This window comes from Panthera tigris, chromosome E3, assembly GCF_018350195.1.
Source record: "Panthera tigris isolate Pti1 chromosome E3, P.tigris_Pti1_mat1.1, whole genome shotgun sequence".
In the NCBI taxonomy this organism is placed as follows: domain Eukaryota; kingdom Metazoa; phylum Chordata; class Mammalia; order Carnivora; family Felidae; genus Panthera; species Panthera tigris.
Window position 1 is genome coordinate 9,516,790 of NC_056675.1, and position 14,748 is coordinate 9,531,537.

The following is a 14,748-nucleotide window of genomic DNA, read 5'->3' on the forward strand; positions in this document are numbered from 1 at the left end:
CCAGCTCTCCAGGCTGGTCAGGAGGCCTCCCAACGAGTGCGTGAAAAGCATTGCTGAATTTCAGTTCCGTATTTGGCCATCCCTCCCACCCCCGAGCTTCCAAAGGGCAGGGATCACCTGCTCACCTATCTAGATATTCAGCAAATATTTATTGAGCGCCAGCCCCATGCGTCCTGTGGACTCGCCTTTATCTCAGTCTCTCGTCCCAGCCAGAGACTTAGCACACAGTGTTCATGGACAGGGGACACACTAGTGGCAGATTCAACAGGTACATGGGGAGGGGGCTTGGGATCCCCGCCAGGCCCTAGAAAATGAGCTGCAGCCAGACCAACGGAAGCCCAGGGATCACACAGACTTGGCAGAATCGGTCTCAGAGCAGTGGTTGTTACAGGGGCCCGGGTTGGGGGCTGCTGCTGGCTGTCCTGCTGGACCCACGCTGCCTCCTGGCAAAAGTAGCAGTGGAAGAGGTGATGGGACTGAATGACCTCTGAGTCCCCTCCAGCCGTGCTACTCAGGGACCTGTGACAGGGCCCGTCAGCCTGATCATCCCCACAGCCCCCACAGCGATGACCAGCCAGTCCACGTAGTAAGCCGGACACAAGGGATGTGGCCCTGTCACACCGGGAACACGTGGTCCTCGTACCTGCTTCTGGACAAAGGCCTGGAACTGGAGTGTCGGGGAAACGTTTGCAGAGACACACAGAAGACTTCACTCACTGAGTGACACCGTGGGACCGGTGCCCCAGGTGCTTGAACAGAGGCCCCAGGCCGGGCCCTGCCAGACTCGCTCTATGCTTGCAGACAACTCTCAGCTGTGGCCTAGACACCCAACTGCTCAGCCAGTGAAACCTTCTTCACAGTCTGTCCCCCACCCCCTCACCCAGGGCAGGCCACCCAGGGTGTGCCTGTCGCTGCCCGGCCCCCACGGCTGGGCGGACTTGTGGGTGTGCCTTATCCACTTCTCATACCCAGGACCCATTAAAAAGCCGGCACAGAGCAGGCCATTCAGCTCCTGGAATAAATGAAGGCCATGCGTTGTAAAATCTATGAACACACCTGCCAGTTGGCGTGCTTTCTTGACCACCGGGAGGAGCTCCAGCCATGGATCAGAAGCCACGGCCCTCAGGTTGGGCAGGCGCCTCCGGGCTCAGGCACAGCCCTGTCCTTGTCCTGCCTTCCATGAGAGGGACTGACCCCTGCAAACTCCATTTCCTGGGCTTGCTCGCCGGTGGGTTCTGGCTAATCCAGTCCGTGGGAAGCCCTGACGGTACATGAGACAATGGGCAGAGGAGCTGGCCTCTTCTCAGGCCTCGGGCTTCGCATGCCAGTGCAGCCAGTGCCCGCCTCACCCCTCGGAGGAGGTCCTGCCAGGCAGCCCTCCTTGTTGGTCCCAGCCTGCAGCTGCTCCCTAGGGGCACGGTGGCTTCCTGCCATTGCCAAGCTCGCGGTTGTCCGAGCTGCCCGATTCCGCCTCCGGCTACCCCACCACCTTTGCTGCCCCTCCCCCGCTCCCCACACCCCGGCCACGTCGGGTCCCCACCACGTGTAGGTCGTCTGCCCAGCTCAGTCCAGATCCACCTCTCCCCTTCACCGTCACACCCCCCTCCTCCGCTGCCCAGCTCTGCTCTCTCCGGCCCCGGCCAGACCACGAAGAGACCACACACCACCGGCAGGTTGGAGGCTGTTTCTTTATACAAAGGTAATCAACGCTATGGATCCATCAGCATGCTGCTGTGGCTCACGAGGCCCACCTCACCGCCCCTGGGCACAAGGTTGGGGCGGGGGCTGGGCCACTGCAGGGGAGAAATACTACACGGGCCTGGGGACTGCCCGGCAGGGCAGCTGGGAGCTCCCGAAGAGTAGACACAGACAAGCGGGCACTGGAACCAAGAGCACCACACACACAGGGAGGAAACGCAGAGTTAGGACTGGCCGCTGGCAGTCGCTGCCGACCCTCACCTCCCAGGCCTTCTCTGAGAGGCAGGGCGGCAGGTGGGAGGGGCCCCGGCCCGGAGCCCAGAAGCCTGGACGTGCCGCTACGAAAACTACGTGACTTCATGTGGCTGCAGAGCATCTCGCCCTCCAGGTCTGTAAACTGGTGACGCTAAATCGCACTTCACAAAGTTGTCGTGAGGATGAACGGGGTTGAAATAGGATATATATCAAAATACTCGACACAGAGCCTGGCACATAGAGGTGTTTGATAAATAATTTTTTGTCAAGAAAATCTTAGCTCAGCTCGGAGAGGACCTTCTTCAGAAAGCCAAGATGGGAGAGAACTTCCCTAGAGATTCTCTATCAGGGGATCAGGACCCTTGAGCACTCCTTGGAGCCCGCAGCCGCGGGAGCGGCCAGGGCCCCAGAATACACAGTGCCAGGGCAGTTGAGAGGGGTGGGGGGCTGGACCCCCAGGGAGGCACCCGCGGTAGCCGGGTAGACACCGGAGGAGTTAGGGGTTGTGCCAAAATGGTTCTGTACGTAACACAGGCCGGAGGCCGGCTGGTATGGAGGCAGGCTGGGCATGTGCCCAGGAGCGCAGGCTGGCCAGGGGGCTAGTTTCTGGCCACTGGCATGCTGCATCTGGGCGACAGGGTGGCTCGGGGACAGGTGAGGGTGGCCACTCTGCGTGGGGTAGGAGCCGGGCACAGGGTTCAGCCTGGAAAGGAACAAGAGAGAAAATGGTCATTCCCATGGTGATGCCAAGGCCCCCCAGCTATCATCGTACATGAGAAAAGCTTGGGATCACCGTACCACTTTATAGGACAACATGCTTTGGCCATTTTCTATAACTAGCTCTGAGCACCAAGTGGGGAGGAAGGTTAATCTCAGCCGGCCAGGAAATGCCCTGAGAGGGAAGCGCCCATTCACAGGCCTGCAGTGAGCCTGTAGGATGAAGGGACGCTGAGCTCCTAAGGCCACCTGAGGTGGAACCGCTCACAGACTTTGCCACCCAGATGAGATGGAGGTGGGACCGGATCACGGTCGTCAGTGTGCCTGTGGCCGGCTCAGCAATTGCACCCAAAGAGAATAGACCAACCTCTAAGGGAGGAAGGGCAGAAGGGCTCCAATGGGTAACACAGGGCTTGGGCCCAGGCCCTGTCTGCTCTGAGGTTTTCCACCTGTGGCTTCAGGAATGAAGACTCATAGCTCAAAGTCCCGGCCGGCAGGAACCATCGAGCCAGATGTCTGGAGCTGCCCATGCAGCGATTAAAGACCCCACCACAGACCATGTGGCTGGGACCACGAATGGAGACACAGCCTGAACTTCGGCGCAGTTCCGAATATGGACAATGATTGCCAATACCACTGATGTTTGTGGTGGATGATTGCACTGAATCTGTAGATATTTCAGTTAGAACTTGATTTTACGGGGTGCCTGGATGGCCCAATCAGTTAAGTATGTGACTTTGGCTCAGGTCATGATCTCATGGTTTGTAAGTTCGAGCCCTGCATCAGACTCTGTGCTGACGGCTGGGGCCTAGAGCCTGCTTCAGATCCTGTCTGTCTCTCTGCTCCTGCACTGCTTGCACACACACACTCTCTCTCTCTCTCTCTCTCTCTCAAAAATAAACATCAAAAAAATTTTAAAAAAGAACCTGATTTTACAAATCAGCGGTTTAAGTACAGGAACAAAGCACTTAATGGCACTTCTGGGATTCTTAAGAATATAGAAGTTTGGGGGGGGCGCCTGGGTGGCTCAGTCGGTTACGCGGCCGACTTCAGCTCAGGTCATGATCTCTCGGTCCGTGAGTTCGAGCCCCGCGTCGGGCCCTGTGCCGACAGCTCAGAGCCTGGAGCCTGTTTCAGATTCTGTGTCTCCCTCTCTCTGACCCTCCCCTGTTCATGCTCTGTCTCTCCCTGTCTCGAAAATAAATAAAACGTTAAAAAAAAAAAAAAAAAAAGAACAGAGGATTTGGGCCACCAGAAGTTCTGCAAGAGCCTCCAAGGACGCAAAGTTGTCCAGACCGCGTAACTGCCAAGACAAACACACATGTTGTCATGCCAGTGTCCCCGTCAGGCCATCTGAAACATCACTTTCTGTCCCGGGTGCCTGTACCAGGCCAGGATAACGAGGAACCGTATGCCATGCCATGTGAGGAACGCGGAAAGAACTGGGGGATCATCACCTCCCTGACCCGGATCTGTCTGCCGTGATGAAACAGAATCAGATGTACCACCCAAGTGTCCCAGTTACAGAGAGGCAGCTGCGCTTCAGCATGGGAGAACTTTCTCATTCATGATGAGCTCCCAGCCGGGAGGGGGGTGTAAGTTCATGCCGGGTGACCGCCCTCAGCTGTCTGAAAGGAGGGTTCCCTCACAGGGTGCAAGTCTGCACCCAAAGGCCCCTTAAGTCCCCTCTCGAGTTTATGAGAACAACAATGAAAAGCCTACAAGCCACAATACACCTAAATTTCAACACTCTCCCCCACATTTAGACCCCAGGGATCACCTGCCTGAAGCAAACTGGGTGCATGCGCATTTCTAGTTTTCCCAGTACTCCCCAGCAGTGCCCTCCCCTGCCAATGTCCCCTTTTTAGGAAATGGCCAAAGGGCCCTGAGCTGGTGAAGGCCAGGGGCATCCACCTCCTGAAATCAGCTACAAAGAGCAGCTTCCAAGTCAACCGAAACCCTGCATGTAGGTCGGGCCAGAGCACAGAATCTATTCCACAGCTGGTTGAAGGTAGAAAAGGGCCATTGGCAAAACATCTGAACTTCACAGTGAGTCGTTTCCTTTGGGGAGACCACTGAAGGAAAGAAAACTTCCTACATGGTAAAGTCTAAGCATGGAGGCAGCCACAGGCCAGAAGTGGGGAACAGTGGAAAGGCGGTGAATTGGGCCTGGAAGAAGCGACCTTAGCTCGAGACTGGGCTCTCCTATCCCCCTGACACCTAGAGAAAGACTCTCGAACTCCTTGGTCCTCTTCTCTGGTAGGAAGGAGTGAGACTACATGGGCCTGGGCGGCTTGCCTGGCACCTTCCGTGGAGTGAGCCTGGACCAGAAGACTGGAAACCTCACCTCCTGCCGGGTGGCCAAGAAAACTCTGCCTCTCAGGCCCTGTGCTGTTTCACGTCCAAGCCACCTCATCAGCTGTGTGTGGACTGTCTGCTTCTTACCAGGGCTCCCTGCCAGGGCCCGGCTGGACCTGTGCAGGGTGCTCGTCAGCACGGAGGGCTGGTGACAACGCTAGATGGGGCCACTCCCTCCCACAGTCTGTCACAAGTCAGTCGGGATGACGTATGAAGGCTTTTCCCATTCCGGCTGGCCAGAGTCCCGAGTGCTCGGACGACATTTGTGCACGCGTGTTCTGGGCCCGGACCTGCCCACACCCTGGTCCTTTCTCCCATGATACTGAGCCAGCCACACTCTCTCTACAAGCCCTGGAATTGCTTCAAGAATAAGCTCCAAGAATTCTGTAACTTACTTCCGGCTGTGGGCTGCCCTTCTTTCGGCTGAAGAGCCCGAGATGTACTTGAACACCGAAATCCTCCTCATCAGGCTGAAGGGGAACTTCTGGTCGAGCTTCAGGGCCACTCGCTCTGAGAGGTCGATGGAGTAGCAGTAGGTGAGGCCATCTGAGGTCGACATATTAAGTGAAAGTGGAGGCAGCTCGAGGGAGGCGGGCCGGACACTCCTCACAGAGTACAGGTTCCCACGTTTATTCTGCAGGGGGATTAGCGCTCATTCTGCCACCAGCCTGAGCTCCGGGGGGACCAAGAGTTGAGTTTCTATTCCCTGAACCTCAGAGGGAACATGAACCAACCGTCGGGGGAGGCAGGGGGTGGGGGTGGGGGGGCAGATCGGTGCCGACACCTCACCCAGCCCATCCCTTGAGCCCTGTCTTTCCTGCAACCCGTCAAGCTGGCACACGCCTCTGTCCCTGCAGTTGGATGAGGCAGGAGGCTGTCCCAGCACCCTCTGGGAGGACTGACATCTTGTACTTTGTCTCCAAACAGAAGGCACCTTGCCTCAACGTGACCAAGTGAGCTTCACGTGGGCCTCTTCGGCAGCAATTTCCCCCACACTGTCACCGCCCCAAACAAGTGGTGTGACGGCACTCTGGCCGTCTGGCCCGTGTCAACCCACCACTGCCTAGGCAGTCATAAAGATTCAGCTTTTGTCCGTCTGTCCACCCATCCATCTTTTTGGCAAATGTTTACTGAACGTCTGTTACTTCCAGGAACTAAGAAATGAGGAGTGCCAGGCAAGGGGTAAGTCACTAGGGTAGGGTCAGTAGGGATAAGAAAGGGATTATCCGGAAGACCAGGCTGGGGACCCTAAGCTAGTCTAGGGAGATCAAGACGACTTTCTCTAGGAAGTGACATGCATGCTGAACCCTAAGTGGGGAGCAGCAGTAGCTGGGAGGGGGTGGGGATGGAGGGAAGGCTGTAAGGAAGCACCGAGAACGTTCCTCAAGCCAGCGCTCCTCGCTGGTATGTGAGCAAGACAGTTCTTTGTGGGGCTCGACTGTTTCCCTCGGCAGCTCCGGCCACCGGCGACTAAGGGGCAGTAGCACCTAGTCTTTGTGACAACCAAAAATGCCCCCTGCGTGTTACTAAATTCTTTCAGGGAGGAGTACATCTCCAAATGCTGAGTTCCAGCATTAAGCGATGCTGTGAAGGAGTTCAAAGTCGTCGCGGCTGATGACTTCAGAACGACCTCAAAGGTCTGTTCTGCCTCTGACTCTGCGGAAGTCCCAATGCCAGACTGGTCCTCCCACCACAGATAACTGTGAGCCAGGATACAACATTTTACACACTTGCCTTCAGACTTTGAGCGGCAAACACTGCCAGACTGTGATACCTACGAAAAGGGAAACGATTAAGTGAGCCTCAAGATGGAACTGGCTTTCAGCCTGGAGGCACTTTCCAAACTACAGCATCCGAAGGGGAATCCAAGCAGAGAAGAGCATTTTTTTTTTTTTTTTTTTTTCTGAATTGAAGAGATAGATAAAGAATTCAGAGAGGAAAAAGGGCCTGGGATTTCCAGATCAGAGTAATGGAGAGAAGGGAGGTGCTCTGGGAAGGAGCTCCAGAAACATGCATGGGGTTCCCCGAGTCTTCAGCTGAATGCCAATGTGCACACCCACAGGCCAAGACGCCTCAAGCCAGGCGAAGAACAGCTACTGAGCTACTGAGGGAGCAACTCTCCGGGAGCTGTTCGCTTAACAACAGGGAGCTCACAGGGGGCAGGGACATGCTCGAGTTCTAACCACACAGGGGAAAGAGACCTCGCTGACACCAGGGCATTCAGACGAGACTCCCAGAAAGGTAATGCCTTGCCAAATAAATGAACTGCCTATCAGGAAAAAAATCAACACTTGTTAAAAAAAAGGAAAAAACCCACAACTCGGCCCTGGATACCACAGCATTCGCAGGGTCTAGTATAAACTAAAAGATTACGAGACGCGTGAAGAAGCAAGAAAGTGGGTCCATTATCAGCAGGAAAATCTGTCAAAAACAGATCCAGAAATGACAGACATGATGGTGTTAACAGACAAAATGTTTTAAAATAGCTACTATAAATAGCTATTTTACAAACAGCTACTATACGGAAGTATATGAAGGGTTTAAAGGAAAACACAATGAAGGAACAGATGAAGAATCCCAATATGGAAATGAAAACTATATATATATAAAAAAAAGAACCTCCTGAGCTGAAATATACAACATGAGGGGGAAAAAACCCAAGCAGATGGGTTTAACAGCTGGGCACACACTGAAGAAAAAGAGATCACCCAGCTGGAAGGCAATGGAATAGAAAATATCCAAACTGAAATGGAGAGGGGGAAGAAAGCTAAAAAAAATACAAAATAAACAGAGCCTCAGGGACCCACTGAACAATACTAAGTAGTCTAACATATGTTTAATTGGCACCCTGGAAGAAGTGGGGAAAGTAGAAGAGAAAAAAATACTTGGAGACATAACGAGGATAATTTTTTTAGACTTGTATGAAAACTGTAAACTCACAGATCCAAGATCCAATGACCAACTACAAGCAAGGAAAACAAAGAAAATCACTCCAAAGATACATGAAAATTAAACAGCTGAAAACCAATGATAAAAAACTGTGAAAGAAGCCAGAGGAAAACAACGAATTATATAGGGAAAACAATAAAAATGATTACTGCCTCCTCATGATAAAAGAATATAAACCAGGAGTAATGCAATGACATCTTTAAAAGTGAAAGAAGATCAGAGAAGGACAGAATTCTGTATGTGGTGAAATAAAGGCATTTTCAGAGCACTGAAAGCTGAGAGGATTTGTCACCAGTGTACCTACTGGGGGGTATGGGTATGAAGGGAGGTTCTTCAGGCAAAAGAAAAATGATACCAGATGGAAACTTGGATCCACACAAAAGAATGAAGAAAATTAGAAATGGCAAGTATGTGGGTAAACGCTGCTTTTTTAAATTAAAAAATATATAACTGACTGTTTGAAACAAAAGTAATAGCAATGTAGGGGTATCTGGGTGGCTCAGTTGGTTAAGCGTCCAACTTTAGCTCAGGTCCTGATCTCATGGTTCATGAGTTCGAGCCCTATGTCAGGCTCTGTGCTGACAGCTTAGAGCCTGGAGCCTGCTTTGGATCCTGTGTCTCCCTCTCTCTCTGCCCCTCCCCTGCTTGCATTCTCTCTCTCTCTCAAAAATAAATAAACATTAAAAACATTTTTTTAATTAAAAAAAGGTTCAAAATAAATGAATTAAATTTTTAAAATAAGATAAATAAGAACTATGTGATCAATGTATATTTACCTACCCTAATAGCTTATAGAATCACACATTGAAAGAGATTTTAGAGGGTGCCTGGGTGGCTTAGGGGGTTAAGCAAACCACCCTTGATTTTGACTCAGGTCATGATCTCACGGTTCATGAGTTCGAGCCCCGTGTCAGGCTCTGTCTGTGCTGCTTGGGATTCTCTCTCCCTCTCTCTCTGTCCCTCTCCTGCTCAAGCACTCTCTTGCTCTTTAAATAAACTGAAAGAAAAGAAAAATATTTTAAGAATGTACCTTATTCAACCTCCAACACTAACCATTTCTAATGTTGAAGAAAGTAACCCACATGGAGGCACCTGGCGCCTCAGCTGGCAGAGCATGAGACTCTTGATCTCGGGACTATGAGTTCAAGCCTCATGTTGGGCATAGAGATCACTTAAAAAAATGTCTTGTTTTGTTTTTTTTAATTTTTTTTTTTAACGTTTGTTTATTTTTGAGACAGAGAGAGACAGAGCATGAACAGGGGAGGGTCAGGAGAGGGAGACACAGAATCTGAAACAGGCTCCAGGCTCTGAGCTGTCAGCACAGAGCCCGACGCGGGGCTCGAACTCACGGACCGTGAGATCATGACCTGAGCTGAAGTCGGACGCTTAACTGACCGAGCCACCCAGGCACCCCAAAAAATGTTTTTTTTAAATAAAGAAAGGTAACCCACATTGTATTTTAGAATGCCCCCCCCCCCCCCCGCAATGGCCAGAATATTTATACAAGGGTTGTAAGGCTTATCCTAAGTTTTTAACCACCCATAGGACCCTGCCTGTCTTTAAAAAATTTTCTACTGGGGGCGCCTGGATGGCTCAGTCAGTTAAGCGTCCGACTTCGGCTCAGGTCATGATCTCATGGTTCACGAGTTCGAGCTCCGTGTCAAACTCTGCACTGACAGCTTGGAGCCTGGAGCCTGCTTTGGATTCTGTGTGTGTGTGTGTGTGTGTGTGTGTGTGTGTGTGTTTCTCTCTGCCCCTCCCCAACATGCATGCAGAGAGAAAGAGCTCTCTCCCTCTCAAAAATGAACGTTAAAAATAAATTTTAAACATTGTTTCTTCTTTTTTTTTTTTTATTTTTTTTTTAAATTTTTTTTTTCAACGTTTTTTATTTATTTTGGGGACAGAGAGAGACAGAGCATGAACGGGGGAGGGGCAGAGAGAGAGGGAGACACAGAATCGGAAACAGGCTCCAGGCTCCGAGCCATCAGCCCAGAGCCTGACGCGGGGCTCGAACTCACGGACCGCGAGATCGTGACCTGGCTGAAGTCGGACGCTTAACCGACTGCGCCACCCAGGCGCCCCTAAACATTGTTTCTTCTGACAAAAAGACTAAACCCAACCCAACCCAACCCAAACAAACCCATTTCCTATTCCTTTCATGGAACATCTCCAGCTCATGGGCATCTCAGATTCTTCCCATGAAAACTCATGTCATAACTAGCGAAACGTAGGGTTTATGCCTCCATTTACGAGGATGAAAAAACCTCAAGTCAGAATATTTCACTAACTGGCAGTGCTACACTGGCACGAAAAGAAAGCTAGCTATGTTGACACTTTCCAGGCGGCAAAATTCTGGCCCAGAGAAGGGAAGTGACCGGCCCAAGACCACATGGGTTTCAAAGCTGAAGTTCAAACCTGGACTACCTACACCGGAGCCCGCGGCTCTACCTCCGCCCTCCGCCCAGACCCTCCACCGTGGTTCACCGCTTGCCGTGTCACCACCCTACAGTTCCCTTCCGTGAAGGATACAGGTCAGCCCAATCCCAAGTCCGCAGACATTACTGAGGAAGGAGGTCTGGGGAATGAGCCAGGAGGCACAGAGCAGGAGCCACGGCACCAGCATCGAGGGCACAACCATGCCGAAGACCAGGGCCCTCCTCATGCGAGAGCGGACAGAGTTGACGCCCAGCATGGCAAAAGCCACTGGGGTGAAGCCTCTGGCATCCTCCACCTCCCCCAGCTTCGAAAGCGATGACACGGCTTCAAACGACAGGAAGATGATGGCAGAGAAGATGGCGAAGATCACGGTGAAGAAGCAATGGCGGACGGTGCCCACGGTTCTCTCGAAATTGCCAGCAAAGCGCCAGATGATGACAGCACCACAGAGCAGGGAGATTGGATTCTCGTAGACAAAGATGTACGTCACCAGCCTGTAAACTGCAGAGGGGACGGACAGGGTTAGAGGCTTGACCGCGAGGGGCTCTACCGGAGGGAAAGCCAGGCTACAACCCGCCGCGGGAAGGGGGAGTGGCAGGCTGTCAGCACCAGAGCAAATCAGCCAGGAGCCATGAAAGGCAGTGGGAGACAGCACTGAAGGACCCAAGACTCAAAGCAGAAGTGTGGCATCCAGTCCTTGCTCTCTTCCCCAGACCTGGAGCGAGTCTGTGACTGGCTTCCAAGTGGGGGGGAAAAAATGACACTTTTTAGCATGGGATGGTCTGGGAATTTGTTAACGTGCTTCATAATCCTTTTTAATTTTTTATTTTAGGTTTTAATACTGACCTATCTCACCGGGCAGTTTGAGGGTTAATTAATTGTAACAGCTTCAGGGTGGATTGAGTGGGTATCACTTAACACTCTGTGTGCCAGTCTCCTCGGCTGTAATCCTGACCTCTCCTTCCATAGTGGCTGTTCAGAGAAGAAAAAAGGGACCATGAATTATTTTGCACCTGCAACGATTATAAAACTATCACTAATAAAATATAGAACTCAGACATCTTTCTTCAAAGTGCGTACCCAACCTTACAGGTAGAGCAATGCTTTATGGCAGTAAGACAGCAAAGAATACTACTCCTATTTTTCTAAAAGCAGTCACTTCTTATGTACTTTTATGTCCCCCCAGGCCAAAACACTAAAGTGAAGGAGGGGACTGGTGAGGTAGTAGTAATACTGAACCTTGGAGGCCTAAAGGCTTGAAGTGGAATCTTGGCTCGGTCATGTCCAGGCTGGCTGAAGCTCAGTCAAGTCATGGGCCCTGCGAGCTTCGGTTTCTTCATTTAAAATGATAGCATTACATCTGAGGACTTCAAAGGTCTCTTATCTGTCAGATACTCACATGCCCAGGAACCCCACACTCAGAGAAGCTGTGAGCTAAAGGGAAAAAGGGGGAGCTCGGTTTACCCTGACATCTTAAATATCTCTGAGGATGCGCTCTGTGTATCCAGGGTGGTGGTGGGAGGCAACCATATACCTCAGGCCATCTCTATAAAATTTCATGATCTGATGAGTACTTTATGATTTGTTGAAACCATTCCAAGTATAAACTGAAATTCCAAGTATAAATGTGAAGATTCTACAAGTTACTCTATATGATTTGGGTATCATAATACACCCTCAAGGCTCCAGTTCCCAAACATCATACAATAAAAAACCCGTGTTCCTGTCTCAATTGCAAGACTTAATAGCTCTGTGGTTCCCTATTGACGCCTGTTTCACCTAAATAATGGGGAATAACAAAGCCTACGTCACAGGATGGAGATTAAAGCTCATGAGTGTGTGCTTTGCAAAACAACAAAAGCTATACAAATTTCCCATTTTCCTCCCCAGAAAAGAACGGGGAAGAGACAAAGACTACGAATGTCTCTCATGAGCGGATGTTTATATTCAATCACCTAGAGAAAACAAACACCTTTCCCAAGGCACAAGATGCCTCCCCCCTCCCATGAGCTGGGAGTAGGGAGTCAGGATTAAGACACGCAAGTAAGCAGAAGACGTTCTAAACCCCAAAGAGGCCAGGACGCTTATAGAGGGTGGCCACAGAGGATGCTTAAGTGTCCTGATGAAGGCGAGAGAGACATTTTTTGCCAGTGGGGAGGTTAGGAGGTGTGTATGCGACGGGACAGGGAGAGGAAACAATCCTTCTCCTCGGAGAGCGAGCAATGGGTGAACGAAGCCGGTTTGCTAGGGAACGGGTTGTGGGGCCTTAACCAGGCCGGTGGCGCCAGGGCAGGGAACAAATTCGGGTAGGTTAGGACTACAGATGGAGTAATGGGAAGATGGGACTCTGGAGGGACAACGACGCGGGAAACGGGACTTGTTCACAGGATGGGGAGAATGACGCTGCGGATGGAGTGGCCGGAGGCGTAGCCCGCGGCTCGGGCACTGGGAGCGCCGGGAGAGGTGGGAGGAAGAGGGCTGGCCCCCGCGGCCCGGCCCCGCCCCTGCTTGCTCACCTTGCCAGTTGCGCAGGGCCTCGGACCGCAGCGAGAGGCCCGAGGGCGCCAGGGGCGGCTGCAGCAGGAACAGGCGGGGCCCGGACACCAGCAGCGAGAGCAGCGCGGTGAAGAAGGTGGCGGATGGCACCTCGGGACACAAGGACCAGCTCCGAGACCCGGGCTCCGAGACCACCATGGCCGCCATCGTGCCTGCGCCACGCCTCGGCGCCGGCTGGTCCCGGGCTCCTTCCGCCTCCCTGCGGCTGTCTCCCCTGGCAACAGCGGCGGCGGTGGCCGGAAGCCCCGCCTCCTCACGGCCCCGCCCCGCGTCGAGCTGTCCAATCCGCTCGCGCCGCCAGCCTCCCGCGCACGCTGGCCGCCGAGAGTCGGAGCAGCGCCCTCTGGCGTGCAACCCTGGGGCCCGCGCAGGTGCACTGCCGGGACCAATTGGGGGACGCAGGTTTGAATTCCATCGCCTCGTCTCCAGAGACTTAATGATTACAGTGTTTTGCGGTTTACAGAGCTCTTTCACTCACACGCACACACGCACACACATGCACCTGCCTTATCTGTGCTTATCCTCATTATACCGATGAGGAAACTGAGGTCTAAGGAGGGCCCTGAGCAATTCAGTTGAGTAGCCGACAGAATTCGAACTCAGATCCTCCCACTACTAGGCCCATAATTGGCTGGGAGTACAGCCGGGGCGGCTTTCAGTGGCTGGATTGGAGAGGAAGGGGCAGGAGATGACGTTGGAAGCGTTAGAATGTAATATAAACACCTTAACCTTCAGGTCTATTTCAACTCTTCAAATCTGACAAGCGGCTTCTCCAGAGTACAGCTATTTTAGGTAGACAACTAGAATGTGCTTCCCTGATTCCAGATGCCCAAGAAGGTGAGGCAACCTGCCCGAGGTCACAAGCAGGAAGTGGTAGGATTCGGATTTGACTCTGGTTTACCAAGCTCCAATTTTCTGCCCTTTTCATTATTACCCCCTCCTATCCCGCCTACTGCTACCTGTATGTAAATTTGACTCGAAGCCACACGGGATACTGAAAAAGAAACAATGCTTCGCTCTTTGTGCAGAACATTCATGTCCATTCTCTGGCCCTACTCTGCCCGCTCTGTAGTTCTGGCCCTGTCTGTGTTCCCATGGGCCTCAGGAAGAGAACCTGAGATTGTTTTTGTCCTTTGTGTTCAGTACTAAAATATAACCGTATAATTTTCCAGAGATTTTCTATATATACATATATATGTATATATGTGTGTGTGTGTATATATATATATATGTATACACACACGTATACACACATGTATATATGTGTGTATGTGTATATATATATATACACACACACACACACACACACACATAGCAATGGGACACATTTAAATTTTTTTAAATGTTTATTTTTGAGAGAGAGAGTGAGATAAAGCATGAGTGGGGGAGAGGCAGAGAGAGAGAGAGGGAGACACAGAATCCGAAGCAGGCTCCAGACTCTGAGCTGTTAGTACAGAGCCCGACGCGGGGCTCGGACTCACAAGCTATGAGATCATGACCTGAGCCGAAGTCAGACGCTTAACTGACCGACTCACCCAGGCACCCCATCAATGGGACACATTTAAATGAACACTGGGTATATTTAACTCATGCTTCTCATGGTGCAGCAGTGGGCATAAAAATTAAGGTTTACTCAACAGGAAGTGAAATATGAATCAGGAGTGTGGGAACTTGGGCTGCTAGAATCAGGTCCAGGCCCTGAGAAGAGGAAGGGGGTGGTGGTCCCAGCTCCTCTGTGCCAGTCAGGCAGCCCTCGGAGTTCTGAGTCTACTTCTAGAC

At 51.8% G+C, this 14,748-nt stretch overlaps 1 protein-coding gene across 1 annotated transcript; it reads right to left on the reverse strand.

Annotated features, from left to right (window-relative positions):
• Positions 1-1,669: 1,669 nt before the first annotated feature.
• On the reverse strand, positions 1,670-13,192 carry RHBDD2 (rhomboid domain containing 2). The gene is made up of 4 exons (XM_042971771.1): positions 12,930-13,192; positions 10,507-10,914; positions 5,424-5,574; positions 1,670-2,656 (listed from the first exon to the last, which is right to left on the reverse strand). The coding sequence occupies exons 1-4, from the start codon at positions 13,114-13,116 to the stop codon at positions 2,299-2,301; spliced, it is 1,104 nt and encodes a 367-aa protein (XP_042827705.1). The 5' UTR covers positions 13,117-13,192; the 3' UTR covers positions 1,670-2,298.
• Positions 13,193-14,748: the final 1,556 nt, after the last annotated feature.